The 21,057-nt window shown below is 42.1% G+C and overlaps 1 protein-coding gene across 2 annotated transcripts in view; it reads left to right on the top strand.

Annotated features, from left to right (window-relative positions):
* Positions 1-21,057, top strand: part of LOC105501523 (chromosome unknown open reading frame, human C9orf3) — a 355,937-nt gene that overhangs the window by 24,014 nt on the left and 310,866 nt on the right. For both annotated transcript variants that reach the window (XM_011927517.1, XM_011927518.1), the window contains exons 2-3: positions 3,258-4,192; positions 16,856-17,022. In XM_011927517.1, coding sequence (XP_011782907.1) covers positions 3,396-4,192; positions 16,856-17,022 — 964 coding nt within the window. In that variant the 5' untranslated portion in view covers positions 3,258-3,395. The remainder of the gene's footprint in view (positions 1-3,257; positions 4,193-16,855; positions 17,023-21,057) is intronic.

Genomic DNA, 21,057 nt, shown 5'->3' with positions numbered 1-21,057 from the left:
AACAAACAAACAAACAAAGTTAGATGAGTGTGGTGGCACGCACCTATGGTCCCAGCTGCTTGGGAGGCTGAGGAAGGAGGATTGCTTGAGCCTGCAATCCTAGGGATGTTTGAATGTTCAGAACAGGGTGTAATCATTGAGGGGGATAAAATGTTGGCAAGAGAAAAATGTCAAATGAAACAGGGTTCAAGTAAGTGGAAGGCGATGGTGTTGAGAGAACACTTCTTCCCCACTTCTCATGTTTCCTTCCTTGCTGGGGGAGTTCAGTCAGTGTAACACTCCTGGTCCCGGTGCCTTTATCCTGAGGGAGCTGGAGTGACTTAGTCTGATAAATTTGGGAAGAGGAAACAGGATGTGCTCTGCTCATCTCCTCCCTTTTGCTTTTGGGCAACAATCCTGACCACAGAGAGCCATTCTGTCTTCCTCCAGGCCTTAAATCTTACCTGAGGGAGGCCACCTCTCCTGGAAGCTTTAACTTGATCCAGCATTGCCTGTGACCATGTTGATAAACCTAATTTTGGGATTCAGTTTCCAGCTACCTTTGGCTCTCACAGTAAGCCATGTTCTCCAGTTTAGCCTTCATCAGTAGTAATGGCGATATTTCGGTCTGCCTTTGCCATATCTTATTTTTTGCTACATTCAGAATCTGGATGGAAGAGGAATGAGCTATTTATTTGGCTCTCTCAAAACCCCAGACGTTGGGATTCAGTGGGGCAGAATAAACTAAACAAGCTTTGGTGAGAAGGGATATTGTTCCCTCTGAATCAAGAGAAGGTAGTACTTATGAAGAGCTAATGATACTTTGAGGTATGGTCGAGCTGCAGAGATTCAGAATTATCTCAGCAAAGCAGGGGGCCAAATCCTCAGCTGAGAATAAGTCAACAAGCATGAAATTGGAAAGTTAAAGGTGTTAGAACTGCTTCTATGGAGAGTATGCGGAAGAATCCGCTAAAGAGAACCAGTGGATTGTCAGTCAGGTGACAAACGTTTCATCACTTCAGACACATACCGCGTAGTACACTGAGTTTAGAGGCGGCCGTGGTTACCCACTGGAAAGCCAGCCGTGGCTTTTCGTGACAGTGGTTCTGCTAACAGGCTTGAGCGGGTAGGGCTCTAGGGCAGCCTCATTCTCTGCCACCAGGAACGAAAGTGGTGAGAACTGTTCTGTAGAATATGTCTTATGCCTAAATTATACAAACTTTTAGAAGTGAATTTAGGAATCTGTTAGAGTTGGACAATAAATAATTGTATCTATAATGTTAAAAGTGCTAAACTGTTTTTCTCTGAACGTGATAGTTTAGCCACAGCCACTAAATTGACCTTTGTCTCAACTGATGCCTGTTTTCCTTCTGTGTGGTGGAGCATGTGTGTATTCAGGGCTTTTAATCAAACAAGGTTTTTAAAAGTTGCCCAATCAACAAAATACTGTATGTTCGCAGCCACAGCCACCATCAGAATGAAGTTTTAAGATGACTGTTTCTCATTACATAGAAATAGCCATGGCTTTATTGAAGGTTATTATTCAAAATGACAGGACAGAAAATACTCTGGCTTATCCCCTGTGCTCATTGACTTTTCTAGGACCAAGGGAAATACCAGCTTCTCCATAAAGTAAATTCAAACTATTCTTTGCATCCTTGATTTCTCTCTACTCCTATTGCACTGAAAGTGTGCCACATACAGTGCAGTGGGGGAGGAGCAAGGACCAGGGAAGGGTTTCAGGAGGTGGTTGCACTTAAACCGGGACATGGAGGAAGAACAGGATTTGGCAGGTGGAGGTGGGAGGGCAGGAGCAGGAGCACTCCACGTCTAGCACATGGGTTAGTCCAAAAGGCACAGAGGCCTAGAGTCAAGTCCTCTTCAGGGAGCAGTGTTTTGAGTAGGTCCTTTGGCTAGAGGACAAGGATGCAAGGGAATGTCGCCTTTATGACTGGAAAAGTAGATAGAAACTGAATTGTACAAGGCTGCAGGAGGCAGGATGTTTTAAGGTTAGGTGAGATTTTGAAGAGGAAATAGTCTGTGGAGAGGTATAAAGTGAAAATCAATGGGATATTAACCAAGAGTGAGATTCTAGAAGGAAAGGAAATAAAAGAAAAGGGTCTAGTAGAGATGCAGATAAAGCTGGTAGGGAAGTGAGGAGGAGTTAGGATACAAAGGGAGGGCTTGATTTACTTGAAAATTCAAGCAAGTAATGGTGTTTTGTAGTTGTTGAAAGAATGCCTCCTGATATTTAGAAATACAAAAATTATTTTAAATATATCTACTCTGTCAGAGTTTTTCTTTCTGTTCCCCTGCCATTTCTTTTTTGGTTTTGGTAAAAGAATAAAAAAAGAAGAGCATATGCTGAAAGAAATCAGGTACACAACAGGGACTGAAATAATTTCAAATAATTTTTCTTTTAGCCAGATTGCTAGTACACAATAAGAATACATTTTGATTCAGAACTTTTATGAAGAACTTGTGCATTTTATTGTAACATCTGTTTCTACATTTTAATTTCTCTCCTTCCTTTTATAGGTATTTGCATGCTTCTTTTTTTTTTGGAGTGAGAAGACCTTTTGCTTGCCACAAGAAGGCTATTATCCAGAATGTTAATGGGTTTTCAGCTATTAAGATGTAATGATATACCTTGAGTATTTAACTATAAATTTGAAAAATCTCCATGAACAATCTCAAAGGAATACTTAGAATGCACTCCTGGTAAATTGGCTCATTTTCCTGTAATTTACTGGAAGTGCTGATATGAAAGCAGTCCTAATGTGAAAAGTACATTAATCCCCGGAGTTACATTGTGTGTATTAAATTATTACTCTCAAAGAATAATATGTATGGGGCCATCTCGCCTTCATTCACACTTGTTACTTGGAATCCCAGTGGAAAACAATCACTTATCTTTGGATGCACAGAACGAGAAGGGAGACATTTAATGTCTTTTAAGACCAGCGTCACTGTGCCGCTGGGTTACACTTTTGCATAACAATTGCTGTTTTCTAAAAGAAGGACATTTCCCCTTGGAGCATGCTTCTTCTGGCTTTGTGGAGGCCCATGCCATCCACTTGGTAATTGAAATATTTTTAGAAACCCATAATGCAGCTTTCTTTCATGTCAGTAAAAAAGATTAGTCAGCCTTCTAGCCATGAGCATCTACCACTTGGGGGATTATTTAAGGATGGTGGTCAACTTGCAGGAGCAGCAGTTGCGGGAGCACTTAGGTCTTATTTGGAATTTTATCTAATTGTGCTTTCCTTTTTTGCCAGGAGACTGAAAGTTGTGGAACCGTAATCTGTGACATCAGTTGTTTTTTGATAAGCAGCTATTTATGATTCTGGAAGATTAAGGCAGATAGGAAACCCCATCTGAGATTTTAACAAATCTCTCAAACAGTAAACCACATCATGGACATACAGCTGGACCCTGCCAGAGATGACCTGCCTCTCATGGCCAACACCAGCCACATACTTGTGAAGCACTATGTACTGGATTTGGATGTGGATTTTGAAAGTCAAGTCATTGAGGGGACCATAGTGCTTTTCCTTGAGGATGGAAACAGATTCAAGAAACAGAATAGCTCTATCGAGGAAGCCTGCCAATCCGAGTCAAACAAAGCCTGCAAATTTGGGATGCCTGAGCCCTGCCATGTTCCTGTGACAAATGCAAGGACCTTCTCATCTGAAATGGAATATAATGATTTTGCAATTTGTAGTAAAGGTGAAAAAGATACTTCTGATAAAGATGGTAACCATGACAACCAGGAACATGCTTCTGGGATTTCTAGCTCAAAGTACTGCTGTGACACAGGGAATCATGGGAGTGAGGATTTTTTGCTAGTGTTGGACTGCTGTGATTTATCTGTGTTAAAAGTCGAGGAGGTGGATGTTGCTGCTGTGCCAGGTATGGAAAAATTTACAAGGTCTCCCGAGCTCACGGTTGTTTCTGAGGAGCTCAGGAATCAGATTGTACGTGAACTTGTGACTTTGCCTGCAAATCGTTGGAGGGAGCAATTAGACTATTATGCTCGCTGCAGCCAGGCTCCTGGCTGTGGGGAACTCCTCTTTGACACTGACACTTGGAGCTTACAGATCAGGAAGACAGGGGCTCAGACAGCTACTGACTTTCCTCATGCTGTCAGGATATGGTACAAAACTAAACCCGAAGGGCGATCAGTTACGTGGACCTCAGACCAGAGTGGCAGGTAGGTTATCCGAGCGCTTCAAAGCCCCGTGCCTGTTAATCTTGTACGCTGCAGGGATGCTTTCAAACATGAGACCGGTTCTGCAGAGATGCTCCTGTGTCTTCTGTGACATGACCCAAGTAGCCTCAAATCCTTGGACCTACAGTGAAGCAGGTAAATTCCCAGGCGTGCTAAACACTTAATGGGATTCGCTCCCTTAAGTCAGGATGAAAAGATTATTAAGCCCTCCTATTTCTGAGTTAAGAGATTGAAAGGCAAGCTTAATGCTGAAATCCTGAGCCTTGCTCTCCATTGAGATCTCTGCCAGTGACTTGGAGTGCTGTAGATGGGAGTGATACGTCTCCAAGTGAATACTTGCTTAGCGTTCCTTCATAGTCCCTTGAGAGACCAGACTGCCATGAGGTTGGGTTGGTGTGAAGCCTGGCAAAGTGCTTTCAAATAAAGCCAGCTCTGCTTTGTGCGTTTCTTACCGTACCTGTCTGTTGGCAGCTATGCCTCCCTGACTTTTGTCAGTTTTCACGTAATGAGACACCCCCCCCTCAGAGCATACAAAAGACCTGTTTCTGAGGAGCATAACAGTCCTCTGAGACTGCACACTGGCTTCTTTGGCCATGATTCTTGGTGTTTGGTTCCAGAAAGACCCCTGGGTTTTAGTTCGGGGAGAAGGAGTTGATGAGGCATCGTTTTCTAGGGGTACATTAAGGCAGCCCTTCCTCCAACAATTGTTCAGATATTTTTAAATTTGAGAATTTTAAAATCAAACTTTATTGATTCCTCCGTATTTTACCTATTTGTGCTAAAGTACTGCATTCAATATGGTAATTATTGCAGAGCTTGGATGGAGGAACGTTGAGCTCTGTTAGCTGGGTTTGAGAGCCTTCTTTTATAGCGTTGGATTTCCTTAGTTGAAGCGGTGGTCTTCAGCAACTGCTTACATGTCTCCCTCAATTCATCCCCCAAACACCTTGCAGATACAGTTTTTTAAAGCCTCACTTTGACTTTGAGCTCTAATTATTCATTCCTTTCCTCTAATCTTACCTCCTGTTCCGGTCTCCCACCCTGCTCAGAATGAGTTCAGTTCCTGTCTTATTTCTGTTAGAGTCTGAGGCAGCCATTGGGAAACTGCAGGGTTGGTGCAAAGTTACATCAGCATAGTGATTTATTTATAGGATAACTTATTAGATATTTTTTGGAGACTGTGAAAGAATGAAACAGGTGTTCTTCTTGTATCTTCACACTTTCTGAAATTATTAAAGATGGGAATTTCAATACGATTTAACAATATGCTATCTGAGTATTTACCTAGGAGATTGCAGTTTTTATACCCTAGATATTTCATTTTTGAACTAGAATAATGAGGAAGAAGGAGCTATTGACAGAATTTGGAAGAAGAATTTGTGGCCTCAAACATGACTTTCTCCTGAGTGCTCGCTGCAAAGAAAGAGATTAGACTGGTGAATTAAATGACATGTAAAAGTGTTGAGTACTTATGGATGAATGATAGTTTCTGTAAAGAAATTAAAGAGGTCCTTGGGCACATTTTGCTCCTTCAAAGGGTAATTTTACTCTTGATATCTCATTTTCTGATAATTCAATAAACCATATGATCACAGCAGATGTTTAAACTGTATCCTTGGAAGTTTGGGAATATGCCTTAGTATATTAATGCCATTTGTGCAGTCTTCTGAGGATAAGAAAAGTTATTTTAAAAAACAAATCCTGAAGAGATGTTTTCTCTTTTTTTCCCCTTTTTCTGGGGTGGGGAATTCTACATACAGTCAGTTGTGAAGGAGCACCAGGTGTCTCTCAATGCTCCCTTGTGCTGCAGAATAAATCTCAGGATGTACTGGTAGTTGTTTGGATATGTTAAGGACTTTAAAATGAGTAAGGAATGCCAGTTTGCTAGACAGAAATAACTTCTTAGTGATATAAATGAATAGTAATTGTCAAGATCACAATACTTTATGAATATAATTGTGTGAAAATGTAACATTTTACAGTTGCCTGAAAAACATAATTAGCTAGAGCTTATTCCTCCAGGGGACAGAGTCTACATTTATTAAAACTAAAATAGTTTCTACATATTTGTTCCTGAATGGCAGAGTATTATCACTTATACCCACTATAAGTTCTCAGGCTGGGATGAGAAGCTCTTTATTCTCATTTTACAGGTAAGAAAATAAATGACTGGAAGCTTCTAGATAAATCTGTATCTCAAGTGAGAGAGAGAATGACTTTTTGAATTTGATCTTCACATGTCACTTACTGTGTGCAAAGTTTTAAAGTATATTTAAAACATAAATTTATTATATTAACTTTCAATAAATTTCTGTTTTTAGATTAGACAGAAATATAAGAAAATTGGTGCCTTTTCTGTAAATTGGTACCTTTTCTTTTAAGTTCCATTAGTGGCTTCCCCATTTCCCACCTGCCCTGTATCCCAGCTGAGAATAAAACTTATGAGTATCAAAGTGAAATAGCTTAATTAGTGGCTTCCCCATTTCCCACCTGCCCTGTGTCCCAGCTGAGAATAAAACTTATGAGTATCAAAGTGAAATAGCTTAATATAGATATGGATGGTTGCATATGGAAATAATTACAGATGTGTGTTTCAAAGGGTTAGTGTGTGTGTACATGTACACGTGCATATACGTATGTGTATATATGTATATATGTACACACACATGCACATACACGCACACACATGAACACACAAACACACACATACATGTGCATGCGCACATATGCGCACACGTGCACATGCACACACGCACACACATGCACACACATACATGTGCGCGTATGCACATATATGTGTGTATACATGCGTGTGTGTATATATACATATATGTGTATATATACGTGTGTGTGCATACACACACACACACACACACACACACACACACACTATATCTTGGCTTGTCAGCTGAGAGGGTCTTAGAAGTAAGCACACCTGGCACCCAGATCTTAGTTTCTGATACCATTCTCCAATAAAGAGAACTAGGACTTCTTGGAGAAATGTCCAGGACAGGGGCAGGAAATATACAAGATGAGCCTGGAGCATCTTGTAATGTCAGCAGGTAAGGAAGCCCTCAAACAGCAGGAGCAACAGCCCACAGCGATGGGGGCTATGCCAGAGGGACAAGGGGCCATCCGAAAGAGCTCCTCATGCCCAGAGCAAAGCAACAAAATCATCAAGTGGTTTCCAATGACATCCCAGAGTATGAAATAGTCATTTGTCCAAGCCGATGTAAATAAATGATTGAATAAATAAATAAATGAGGAAGAATAGACAAATCCGTGGTGCAAAAGAATTCCAAGTTAGTTGTGGGCATGTTCTGTCCTCAAGGCGGTGGGGTCTAACTCCTCACTCCTTAAGTGTGGACTACACAGTGAGTGACTCCCTTCCAAAGAGAACAGAATGGAAAGGGAGAAAAAAGTAACTTTACACTAGAGAAATCTGACAATACTAATTCAGCAAGATGATCAAGGTCAATATCAACAGTGATAATTTATGGGGATAGTTTATTCTCTGGTATGATATGATGAAAATGTTATCTTTGTGGTCTTCCTCGCAAAAGCTCTTAACTCCAATCTAATCATGAGAAAAGCATCAGATACATCCCAGTCAAGGGACATTAAACACAATACCTGATCAGCTCTTCTCAAAACGAATGAGGTCAGCATAAAGTCTGAGAAACTGCCACAGTCAAGAGGAGCCGGAGGAGACATGATGATTAAAAGCAATGTGGTGTCCTGGCCGGGTGCAGTGGCTCACACCTGTATTCCTGGCACTTTGGGAGGCCGAGGTGGGTAGATCACTTGAGGCCAGGAGTTCGAGACCAGCCTGGCTAACATGGCGTAACCCCATCTTTACTAAAAATACAAAAAATTAGCCAGGCATGGTGGTGGGCACTTGTAGTCCCAGCCACTTGGGAAGCTGAGGTGGGAGGATCACTTGAGCCCAGGAGGTCAAGGCTGCAGTGAGTCATCTTTGTGCCACTGCACTACAGCCTGGGTGACAGAGTGTGGCTGTGTCTCAAAAAATAAAATAAATAAAATAAAAGTAATGTAGTATCCTGAAACAGAAAAAAGATGTTCAGGAAAAACTAAAGAAAGCTGAATGAAGTGTGTAAATGTATCACTATTGGTTCACTACTTGTTACAAGCATACTAATACAAGATGCCAATAATAGGGAAAGCTGAGTATGGAGTATGTGGAAACTCTACATATTATCTTTGGATTTTTATTCTTTAATTTTATTATTATTTTATAAGACAGTGTCTCACTCTGTCACCCAGGGTGGAGAGCAGTGGCATGAACTTGGCTCATCAAGTTCTTTCTACCCTGAAGTCTCTTTTGTAAGAGCTCTTTTCTCACTTTATCATGTGGCAGGTTCTCTGGAGAAGAAAATGTATTTGTAGCTTCAACCTCCTGGGCTGAAACGATCCTTCCACCTCAGCCTCCCGAGTAGCTGGGACTACAGGTGTGCAGCACCACGCCCAGCTAATTTTTGTATTTTTTGTAGAGACAGGGTTTTGCTGTGTTGCCCAGGCTGGTCTCGAACTCCCGGGCCCAAGCATTCCTTCCACCTCAGCCTCCCAAAGTGCTAGGATCACAGGCATGAGCCACTGCACCCAGCCTTGCTGTTCCAGTTTTTAAAATCTAAAACTGTTTTAATATAAAAATTTATGCCAGATGTGGTAGCTTATGCCTGTAATTCTAGCACTTTGGAAGAGAGAGGCAGGAGGATGGCTTGAGTCGAGGAGTTCAAGACCAGCCTGGGCAACATGGCGAAACCCCTTCTCTACAAAAAAAAAATAATAATAATAAGTTACAGCTACTCGGGAGGCTGAGGTGGGAGTATTACTTGAGCCCAGGGAGGTGGAGGCTGCAGTGAGTCATGTTTGTGCCACTGCACTCCAGCCTGGGTGACAGAGTGAGACCCTGTCTTGAAAAAAAAATTATTAAAAAGATAACTTCAAATTTGGAGGTTTCTACCCTGAAATCTCTTTTGTAAGAGCTGTTTTCCCACTTTACCATGTGGCACGGATCTCTGGAGAAGAAAATATATTTGAAGCTCTAAAGGAGTATTTCTTCTGAATGATTATCAATAATTTTATCTTTATTATTATTTTACTTCTAATATGAAATATCTGGAAATAGAAAACTCAATTTTCCTGCCTTAGTTTAGCCATTCGGAGGTTGTGCAGTTGTTGAACCTCAATGCTTCTTGCCTCCATCATTCAGATACTGGATTGTAGGTGACGCTGAAAATGACTGATGGAAGGAACACATGTATAACAATCAGATACAACTGCTTCTTGGAAAGATGTTTGCTTTTCCGTGGTATGTGGCTGTGTGTGCCCTGTAAAAATATTTTGATGAAAACAAAGACAGGGTCAAGACTTGTGTAAAGGTGTTCTTGCTAAGCTTCAATAAAGCAATGGGACTTCATATGTTTTTAATTCTAGATCTTCAGTATCCCTAAGAAATAAACTTTTAAAATGGAAACCTTTATTCAAAGTTGATGTGTTTTCTTCATTTTCCTTGTATTTTTAACATTTTTTCCATTTCTCTGAAGAAAATGTGATTTAAAACCGAAGCATTGGCCGGGCGCGGTGGCTCAAGCCTGTAATCCCAGCACTTTGGGAGGCCGAGGTGGGCGGATCACGAGGTCGGGAAATCGAGACCATCCTGGCTAATGCGGTGAAACCCCATCTGCAGTAAAATACAAAAAACTAGCCGGGCGAGGTGGCGGCGCCTGTAGTCCCAGCTACTCGAGAGGCTGAGGCAGGAGAATGGCGTGAACCCGGGAGGCGGAGCTTGCAGTGAGCTGAGATCCGGCCACTGCACTCCAGCCCGGGCGACAGAGCGAGACTCCGTCTCAAAAAAACAAAACAAAACAAAACAAACTGAAGCATTCTCTTTAATAACCCATTCTCTTTTTCGTTAGAATCATTATAATAGTTGTGCAAGCAGCCAAGTGGTTTAGGAGGTCTGAGCTTAAGCTGATGACATCACTGAATTTGGGTTGAATGGAGGAAAATTCAGTTATATATAGGAAATTTATTAGAAAAACTATGGCTATTTGGATTTTTGTTAAAGGTAAGAAAGCTAACTGGGAAAATACATTGTAAGATAAAGTAATATTAAAATTTAAATTTTTGTAAAGCACTGTGATTTTTTTGTTTGTTTGTTTTAGACAAGACTGGGATGAAGTTAGCAAAATACTAAAGAGAACTACCTTTTTTCTGTTATATTTCTTGCTCAGCTATTGGGCCAGGGAGGATGTAGACTTTGGGAGTATTTTTAGTTTGGAGTATCAAAACCAGATGTTAAAACATGTTCTTCCTCCTCCCTCCCCCCACCGAATTAGTTTCATTATTTTATATCTCACTCTAAAGGAAAGTTTTAAAATTAAAAGAATGAGCAGAAGATGTTTTGGGAGAGATTTCAGGTCTACGAGGAACATTTTCACAATTAGTACCGTTTTTTTTTTTTTTCTTATTTTCTTCAAGAAACCAATGCAACATTTACGAGAACTAAAATGGAATACACGTTAATTCTATGATATTGTATGACTGCAGAGTCAGAATCGTGAGTGAAAATGCTTGGAAGGGTCGCGTTTTAGCTGCTTTCTCCCTTTGCTGCCCAGGCTGTGCGTACCTCTATTTCCCAGAATCCCAGTCGAGTCACCATGGAAGAAAAGACGAGGATGGACTGTCTCAGTCTCAACAAGTAACCAACATAACCAACCAAACAAGAAATAAGGAACAAAGCATCTACAGACGATAACAAATCACAGTGCCCCACATTACCAAGAGCATCCTGTGTTCAAAAGAACGTGGATGGGGAAAGCCAAGAGACCCAGTACTAGTGAGAGCTGTGTGGTAACTAGCTGTGTGACTTCAGCCAAGTCACCTGACATCTCTTCATTTCCTCGTCTGTGGAACGAGAAGATTCCATGAGAGCTTCTCCAGACTTTTTCCACGTACACAATCCTATACCCACAAGCACTTCCAGATGAGAAATACTGTCTTTGCCTTTACAAGCAGCTTGCCTGTTTTGCACCCGAAACATTTCTGGTGAAGAAGTGATGAATTTCTGACTCAAAGCCATTTGCAGCCTTGTCTGTTTTGACTTTATGTAAAATCTATCTTTCTGAGTCAAAGCAGCATTCTGCATGGACCTGCCATGTATTCAGTATGATTGATGAATTCTGGTTTTGGTAATTGTGCCAGGAAGTAGAAAAGTAGAATAGTAATAAGGAAGAGGTGCCTGTGTGTGTATAGGAGAGAAAGAGAGTGAGTCATTGCTAAACACTTTTAGTAGTTCTTGCTGTCTGTGGCACAAGAAAGCAAGAGAGTTGCTCACCTATAATGGAGACTGTAATTTAGGTTTAATGAGAACATGGAGTTGTAAAAAAGATTAGTGCAGAAAGAACAGATGGAAAGGAATTGGAGGAGACCTGAAGACCTTGTAACTCTTGGAAACTTATAAAAGATTCTGATCCCCTAAACTGTCGCATCTGTGGCCCACCCTCCAGAGATCAGGTCAGGGCCTCATCAAGCCACATATGGGGCCATCGTGGGGTCATTACCTCCAACCTACTTCTGGCAGCCTTCTCCCCAGTCACCTAACAGTGGTAACCAGGTCTCAGAAAAAAGGTGATGTGATGGACTGTAGTGGAACTTAAAACATTTTTAAACGAAAAACAACCCCCTTTTTCTCCTGGCTGTGAAAAGACAAATGCGTACAGTAGTCAACGGAAGAAAAAGAAAATGTATGATTTCAAGCACTCCTTTACAAGTTTGGTTGGATAGCTCCTCCTTAAGAAGACGAGTAAACACGTTAGTCTTAGCTGAACTCTTACCTTGAAAGGCAGAGTTACTGTGTCTCCTCCTCATTTGACCTCTCTGCAGATGCACAAACATTTAGCCAGAAGCTGAAGTAATCGTTATTCTGACAAGTTCTTCCTCAATTTAGAAGTTCTTTAATGTCAGCAAGCTATGGACCTGTATCTCACCCTGTCTTCCCCTATTTTTCTCTTCCTTCTGATTTTCATTGTCCTGTCATTCCCACAACTCCTGTGCAGTTCATCTGGTCTCCCCAAGGCGTCTTCCATACCGTTGGGTGTCCCAGGGCATGTGAGATGGACCCTGGTAAGAGAGTTTTCCTTTGCATGTTGGAGGGAATTACTCGACGTAGAAATAGTGACGTTACAGGCGTTGGAGAATTTCAGGCTACCTGCACGTCTGTCCTGTGAGTATTTTAGCAGCATGGCCAAGGCGCAAGGCTGTGCATGTCAGACAAACACAGCTGCATTTATTTCTGTGTTTGCACATTCATTTTTATAGACACACATAGATTTTCCTGCCTTCTGTGGAGGGAAAGGCATGGATGGCTAAGCAGGGACTCTGCCCTCCATATAGTTCTCATTTGAATGTGTGCGTGATAGGGGCCATCTTTAGTCTGGAGTCACTGTGTAGTGGGTATGATTTCATGACTCTGGGAAGGCCCCATGTTCACCCATCCTAAATTTGCTGGTAGATGACCAAGATTCCACCAGTAGAGCTTTATTCAGAGGATAAAACCTTCACACTTAAAATGTAGTTACCCAACTGTACATTGATTTCAGGTTTGCATTGTGATGTCAGACATGCATAGGACATCAGCTTGTAAAAGAGCAAAAAGCCATTGGTTATAAAGACTCTTAACTCCCTAGGACTTGATTTGGGCATGTTGGGAAGGGAGGAGTGAGCCTGCTGCTGATAAAGAGAAAAAGGTCAAGAAAAGAACAGGCTGGGAGCACAAAGAGAATTTACATTTTCAAGGTGTGCCTACCCTAAGACCGCCCTCTTATGTGATTGTTTTCCTGCTTATGAAAGGATTTCAATGAGAACGTGATCGAGTCTCGTATCAGACATGGGTATATCCATGGGGTGCGGCTTTTAGATTGCTAACTTGATCTACATGTTGAGAGTTATAGCTATGGATACCAAGTGGAAGCTAGAAAAAAAATGTTAGACTTTAGCAGAAAAGATAACCCAACCATGGAAAGAGGAGAGTGGGAATAGAGAATTGTGAGGACACTGGGGAGGGTGGAGGTGAGAGCTTGCTGGGGGCCTGGCCAGGTAACTAACACCCCTGATGGGAGATGATGGGAGAGGTCAGGTGCCCAGATACACAATGGCAGAAGGAGCTTTCAAGAGCATGACAGAAGGGATCAGGACAAAATTCTATAACAAAATGTCTAGAACTAGATCGCTAAAGAGGGCATGATACTGAACTGGGAAGGAAAGGATGGTGACAACATGGTGGATTTTAATCCAGTCAGTGGAAGCCTCCCCCCGCCACCCCCACCGCATCAACTGACTCAAATATGCCTACAATATCTAGGCTTCATACTTCATCAAATCATCATTCTCACATTTTCTGAGGCAGGTCTGATTTCAGACATTTGAACCCATTCATGGACAGCAGACTGTTTGGGATTAGGTAAACATCCTTTCTGTGTCCATCAAAGTGTCCTCTGTCATGTGCTCATGTAAAGCCCTTTATAAGCAAATTAAACAGGTGCATACCCTCCGCCTTTCTCCCTGGACCCATCCTGATCTTCCTTTCTTGTTCAGTAGCTTTACCATCCATCTTATCACTTGAGCCAGAAACCTCAGAAAAGTCTGTGTTAACTATGGCTGCATAACAAATTACCCCCACACTTAGCAGTTTAAAAGAACAGACATTTATTATCTCTCACAGTTCCTAAGGCTCGGGAACCTAGGAGCAACTTAGCCGGTGTCTCTTGCTCAGGATATCTTGCAAGGTTACCGTCCAGTTGTTGGCCGGGGCTGCGGGTGTCTCAAGGTGTGCCAGGAACTAGAAAATCCTCTTCCAAACTCACTCTCATGGCTATTGCAGGCCTTGGTTCCCCACTGACTATTGACCAAAGGTCTCTGTTTCTTACCATGTGGGTGCCTCCCTAGGCTGCCTGGGTGACTTCGTGACACTCATGACCCAGAGTAAACGATGGGGGAGAGAGCGAGAAAGGATAGTCTAAGATGAAAACCACAGATTTTAAAATAGTCTCTGAAGTGACTTGCCATCACCTCTGCTGTATCCTGTTGGTCCTTTCCCTGTCCCAGGTCAAACCTTTGCATATCACGGCCTGCATACTTGTAGCATAAGTGTACTGCAACTGCCTGTTTGCTCCACACAGGTCTGTTTGAGCACTTGAGCACACAGACCTGGTACAGTATGGAAGGATGGAAATATTAGGAGGAAGGCGTTATTGGAGGCCAGCTTGGCAGCTGGCTACTTCACAGAAGTCTTCCTTTCCTTCTCCCTCTTCTTCAGCCATCACTTACTGAGTCCTGCAGTATTTCTAAGGTTTGACCTCATCTCAAATCTGATTGTTTCTTTGGGGAAGTGGTGTGGAGGCTGATGGAGGCAGCCTTGGGGGCCACATACTAAGGGCACAAGTGGAATGCGTAATAATATGCTAGCATGGCCTGCAAGCCAGCCTTATAGAGAGGAGACCAACATCTTGGCAAGCCAGTCTTTTGGGGAGGATTTCTTCCCTGTGCAGGCAGGGAAAGCCCCACGACACAGCGTTACCCTCGGCAAGTGAGGTGCTTACTGAACAGAACAGACAGTAGAAGCCACGACCTGCTCCCCGCCTCAGCAGCCCCATACCCATTTCACCCGTGCCTCAGGAAGCGAGGAGCTTCCCCACAGTCATTTCGTAAGTTGGCAACCCAGGCGGTACAAAGGTGTTTCGACTTTCTGATCTTCCCCTGCCCCATGTCAAACCTTCCCATTATCATGGCATGTATACTTGTAGGATAAGCGTATGGCGACTGCCTGTTTGCGCTGAGATCCATTTTCTGCCCTTATTGTGATCCTCTCTAAGTGACAAGGAACTTCATTTCCTAGGCTCTCTTGTCTTCTAGCTTCCTAGGTTTGGCCCATGGGGGCCACTGGTGGAAGAGTTGAAAGCAGGAGCTGACTAGAGGTAACATATTTCTCCTCCGCCTGTTTTCCTTTGGCAGCTCCAGTGTGGCTGAGTCTCCTGTGGTCCCAGCTCCCGCTGGACAGTCCCCGCTGTGACTCTGGCTTCTGCCAGGTGACTCCTGCCTCGTAACCCAGTAGCACCCAGCTCCAGCAGTCTGAGGAGTCGCAGCTGATTACTGCTGTGGCTAATCCCTGGATTGTCTTACTGTCCTCTGGTTGGTTTCTCAGCTCTTCTATCATTTAAACTCATTCCCAAAATTAAATGACCTGTTTGTTAAGACCTAGACTGGTTTCTGTTTTCCATACTAGACCCTGACTGATGGAGTCGAACTATCTTTCTGTGTTTTCTCACATGTTCTGTGAACACAGTAAATGCTCAGTTATAATGATGTTAATGAGAAAGGAAAACCAGTTTATCCAAAAGAAGTAGTGCTTTGTTCTGTTCATTTACTTTATAAGTCAAGCTGACCAAAACTACATATTTGTCATAACTGAAAAACAGAAAGTAGAAACATTTGCCTGAGTTTTTTTCTGAGGGGTCAGTCTTGTACCTTTTACTCTGGTGTCAAGAGTGGACCCTTTGATCTTGAGAATCTTTTCCATCTTTATCAACCATGACTTTATCATGGGACGAATCTTTCTTGGTTTGGGTGGGGCTGTGCTTGCTTTTTTTTTTTTTTTTTTGAGACGGAGTCTCGCTCTGTTGCCCGGGCTGGAGTGCTGTGGCCGGATCTCAGCTCACTGCAAGCTCCGCCTCCCGGGTTTATGCCATTCTCCTGCCTCAGCCTCCCGAGTAGCTGGGACTACAGGCGCCCGCCACCTCGCCCGGCTAGTTTTTTGTATTTTTAGTAGAGACGGGGTTTCACCGTGTTAGGTCTCGATCTCCTGACCTCGTGATCCGCCCGTCTCGGACTCCCAAAGTGCTGGGATTACAGGCTTGAGCCCCCGCGCCCGGCCGGGGCTGTGCTTTCTAATCGCAGCAGAACGAGTCCTAACGCCGTGTGGTTGGTTTTGCACACGGTGACTTTGGTAACGACGCTGCACCCTTGGCTTTCCCATCACAAGCCTGGTGGTTGTGACCCACAGTCCTGTTCCTGTGCCAGCCCCTGTTCTTGGCCTCCACACAAGGATTCCCACAAGGGCTCCATTTGAGATGCTGGTTTCCGAGATTGGGGGTATCTGCTTGCTAGCCCTGGATTTGAGACCACCAGCTTGTTTTTCCAAGCATTAATATCTCAGTGATCTCCAAACATATTTTCTTTTCCAGAATGCTTTCCAAAAGGTTTGTAAGAATGTCTCTAAAACTTTTCTTTTGAAGGCACCAGGGCCTGAGGGGAGGGGGCAAGGGTAATATAAATTATAACTTGGCCGACTAGTATTTAAAACTTTATCCAAAAAATATTTTTCTCCTTAAAAAAACCAACTCTTTCTACATATGTAAGTAATTCATTTGAGAGAAATAACCACTCGGCTATTCACACAGCCACAGCCCTTGGCAGCTTCAGTTCAAAATGCTCTGAAACCAGCCAACTCCAGAGTTTCCGATGTTTTCTTTGAAAGCTCAGCTTAACCTGCACTCCCACGGCGGTGAGGAAAGCGACAGCCCGTTTTAAAGGCTCTCCCTTTGTCTCTTTGTCTGTCCTCTGCAGGCCGTGTGTTTATACTGTGGGGTCTCCCATAAACAACAGGGCCCTTTTTCCGTGCCAGGAGCCACCCGTTGCCATGTCAACATGGCAGGCTACAGTTCGAGCAGCTGCATCTTTTGTTGTTTTAATGAGTGGGGAAAATTCTGCCAAGCCGACGCAGCTTTGGGAAGGTACTGTACACGTGTTCTTTGCTTATGTATGTATTGCGCACATGCTGGACCCAGGAACCCAATAAGCAGTAGTTTTCTAAACTTTAAAGAGCTCCTTTATTAGTTGGGTTGGAAATGAACATACTGTAAAACATCCTGCCAGAGAAAACAAGCAGGGGATGGGGAGGGACACTTAGGAGCCTGGGCATGGGATTCGGCTCTTCATACTAGAGTTGTCGCTTCGTAGATTATTTCAGCAGGTGCTTTCACCTGTGGTGTGTGGGCCATAAGTAGGTGGTCTTGATTGAAGACTTTCTGAACAGGCAAGTGTATCATGGAAACACCATTACAGCTGAGTTGTCTGTAGTTTGTTATGGTGTCTGCACATGGTTATTCATTATGTTGAGAGGTAGTGCTCTTGCTGGCTGGCCCGCTGGAGTTGTCCCAGTGAAGTATCTGTTCTACACATGGTTTGCCTGTATGACTGTATGAGGTTCTGAACCAAAGGTGGATAAGAAAGATGGAAGGCATACTAATGCATCATCAAGGTGTTGTTTATGAATTGCTTCTTACTGCAGCATTTAACTTTTCTCAGTGGAGATCCTGAGCATGTTGATGCCAGGAAAAAATGTATTTGTTTATTTGAGAGACGGGGTCTCGCTCTGTTGCCCGGGCTGGATGCAGTGGCTTGATCACGGCTCACTGCAGCCTTGACCTGCCAGCCTCAGTATATCCTCCCACCTCATCCTCCCAAGTAGCTGGAACTACAAGTGCATGCCACCACACCCAGCTCATTTTTGCACTTTTTTTGTAGACATGAGATTTTGCCATGTTGTCCAGGCTGGTCTTGAATGCCTAGGTTCAAGCGATCTGCCTGCCTCAGCCTCCCAAAGATGTGAGCCACTGTGCCTGGCCAGGAAACATTTTTATAGTTATATTATTTCTTTATTTAAAATATGGCATCTCCTCCCACATATTTATTATAGAAACTTTATACAGAAAACTAAAAATAATAAATTTAAATAATTATAGAGAAAATTATTGCTAAGATTTTGTTACATTTCCTTTCAGTATTTAAAATCTGTATGTTTTGTACAGTTATCATCCTCAAATTGTGATAGCATATGATGGTATTTATTCTGCTTTTTTCACTTATAGTGTATCTTGAACATTTTTCAGGTCATTAAATATTTTAATACAATTTTAACATTGGCACAATATTTTTTATATGAATATATCAGAATTTAACATTTCTCTATTAAATATTTGATTATTTCAGTTTCTTTTCCTATTATAAAGTTGCATTAAATTCCAGGGGAGACATTTTACATAAAATTAGAATTACGGAGTCAAAAGTTGGAACATGTTTAAAGCTGTTGGTACATATCCCATAATGTTTTCCAGAAAGTCTGTGCTAATTTATACATTCATCTGTGGTTATGAGTGTCCTGGTCACCTGGAACTTCGCTCATCTGATAGGCAGCAGAAAGTCTCTCTTTAATTTGGATTACTTTGATGATTAGTGAGTTTCACATGTCCTTATATGTTTCTTAACCATTTTCATTTTCTGTTTATTTCCTTTGCCCATTTTTATACCACTGAAGACTTAGGTTTTTGTCAAGTTTGTCTTGTTTTTCAATTTTATTGGCTCTTTAAAAAATATTAATTTCTTATATTTGTGAAAAGCATTGTTCCCAGCTTTTGGTGTATCTTTTAATTTTAGACGATATGTCTGTTTTTATGAAGTTAAATGTATTAGATTGCTCTAAAATTCATTTTGTTCTAATATTTTTATAGTTAATTTTTATAACTCTTTAATCAGTCTGTAATTTATTATCATCAGGTTGTGAAATGAGGACTAAACATTGTCTTTTTTTTCCAAATAGAAAACCAGTTGCTTCAGGATCATTTATTGAATTTTTAAATTTTGTAATGTCTTTGTCATAAGCTAGATTTACATGTGTGCTGAAGTCACTGATGAATATTTACTTGATTTTTTTTTTTTTTTTTTTTTTTTTATGTTTTTTTAGACAGAGTCTTGCTCTGTTGCCAGGCTAGAGTGCAGTGGCGCAATCTCGGCTCACGGCAACCTCTGCCTCCTGGGTTCAAACGATTCTTCTACCTCAGCCTCCCGAGTAGCTGGGACGACAGGCACCCACCACGACACCCGGCTAATTTTTGTATTTTTAATAGAGATGGGGTTTCACCATGTTAGCCAGGATGGTCTCGATCTCTTGACGTTGTGATCTGCCTGCCACGGCCTCCCAAAGTGCTGGGATTACAGGCGTGAGCCACCGTACCCAGCTTTACTTGATTCTTAAAAACAATACATTTAGGCTGTCGCGGTGGCTCAAGCCTGTAATCCCAGCACTTTGGGAGGCCAAGGCGGGTGGATCATAAGGTCAGGAGATTGAGACCATCCTGGCTAACACGGTGAAACCCCATCTGTACTAAAAATACAAAAAAACAAAACAAAACACACACACACACACACACAAAATTAGCCAGGTGTGGTGGCGGGCACCTGTAGTCCCAGCTACTCAGGAGGCTGAGGCAGGAGAATGGCATGAACCCAGAGCTTGCAGTGAGCTGAGATCATGCCCCTGCACTCCAGCCTGGGTGACAGAGTGAGACTCCATCTCAAAAAAAAAAAAAAAAAAAAATTAAATGTTAATTTTTAAAAATAAGTAACATTTACGTGGTTCATTTACAGAAGAACAAAGGACAAAGTATTATTTGCAATGAAGTGTTTTTCTTACCTCTATTTCCCAGACACCCAGTAACACTTCCCCAAGCAACCACGGTTACCAATTTCTCTTGAATAATATGTTTTTTCTCTTTTGTTGTACAAATTGTAGCATGCTAGACACATTTTTGCATTGTGCTTTCCCTTTTAGAATAAATTATTTTATAGATATTTTGTAACAGCATAAAGAGCATCCTCATTATTTGTTTTTTACTATTGTTTATTTTTTGGAGATGGAGTTTCACTCTGTCGCCCATGCTGGAGTGCAGTGGCGTGATCTCGGCTCACTGCAACCTCTGCTTTCCGGGTTCAAGCAATTCTCCTGCCTCAGCCTTCCGAGTAGCTGGGACTACAGGCGCACATCACCCTGCCCAGCTAATGTTTTGTATTTTAGTAGAGACAGGGTTTTACTGTGTTGCCCAGGCTGGTCTCGAACTCCTGAGCTCAGGCAATCTGTCCGCCTTGGCCTCCCAAAGGGCTAAGATTGTGGGCATGAGCCATTGCACCCGGCCTTTCCTCATTATTTTTATGGCTATGAGTATCCTGTAAATGGATGTTTTACAATTTAGTTAACCAATATCTCTGGACTTCATATCAAATAAGGAATTGGATGGGTATTTACTCCATTATCCTTCTGCACCCATATTCTCCAGTTTTACTTAATAAAACTTGGGATTTGGGACTCACATTTTCTCTGTAACTTTTTGTATTATGTCTTTTCTAGGAATTACTATTATTGTGTTATATTTTCATTCAGTTTAAAATGATTTCATAATAAATATTTAGACTTTCTTCATTCTTGAGCTCTTAAGTTGGCTGGGAAATAGCTTCAATTTTTTTTTTTTTAGAAGACTGGATGAATGGTACATTTTCTGAGCCCTCCCATATTTAGATTGGCTTTTTGTCATACTCACTTATGAACAATCCTTGGCTAGGTATAACATTCTTTTTTTATATATTTATATTTGTAACAACCCTATTAACTGAAGTATAACATTCTTGAATCACTTTTTCCCCTCTTTAACAACTGTACATGTTACTATTATCATCTCTTATCTAGTATTTCTGAGGAGAAATAATTTTTTTTTTTTTTGAGACGGAGTCTCGCTCTGTCACCCAGGCTGGAGTGCAGTGGCGCAATCTCAGCTCACTGCAACCTCCGCCTCCCAGGTTAAAGTGATTCTCTTGCCTCAGCCTCCCGAGTAGCTGGGACTACAGGTGCCCACCACCACGCCCGGCTAATTTTGTATTTTTAGTAGAGATGGGTTTTCACCATGTTAGCCAGGATGGTCTCCATCTCCAGACCTCGT

Source organism: Colobus angolensis, unplaced genomic scaffold (genome assembly GCF_000951035.1).
Source record: "Colobus angolensis palliatus isolate OR3802 unplaced genomic scaffold, Cang.pa_1.0 Scaffold72, whole genome shotgun sequence".
Lineage (NCBI taxonomy): Eukaryota > Metazoa > Chordata > Mammalia > Primates > Cercopithecidae > Colobus > Colobus angolensis.
This window is presented reverse-complemented; position numbering and strand designations above follow the sequence as displayed.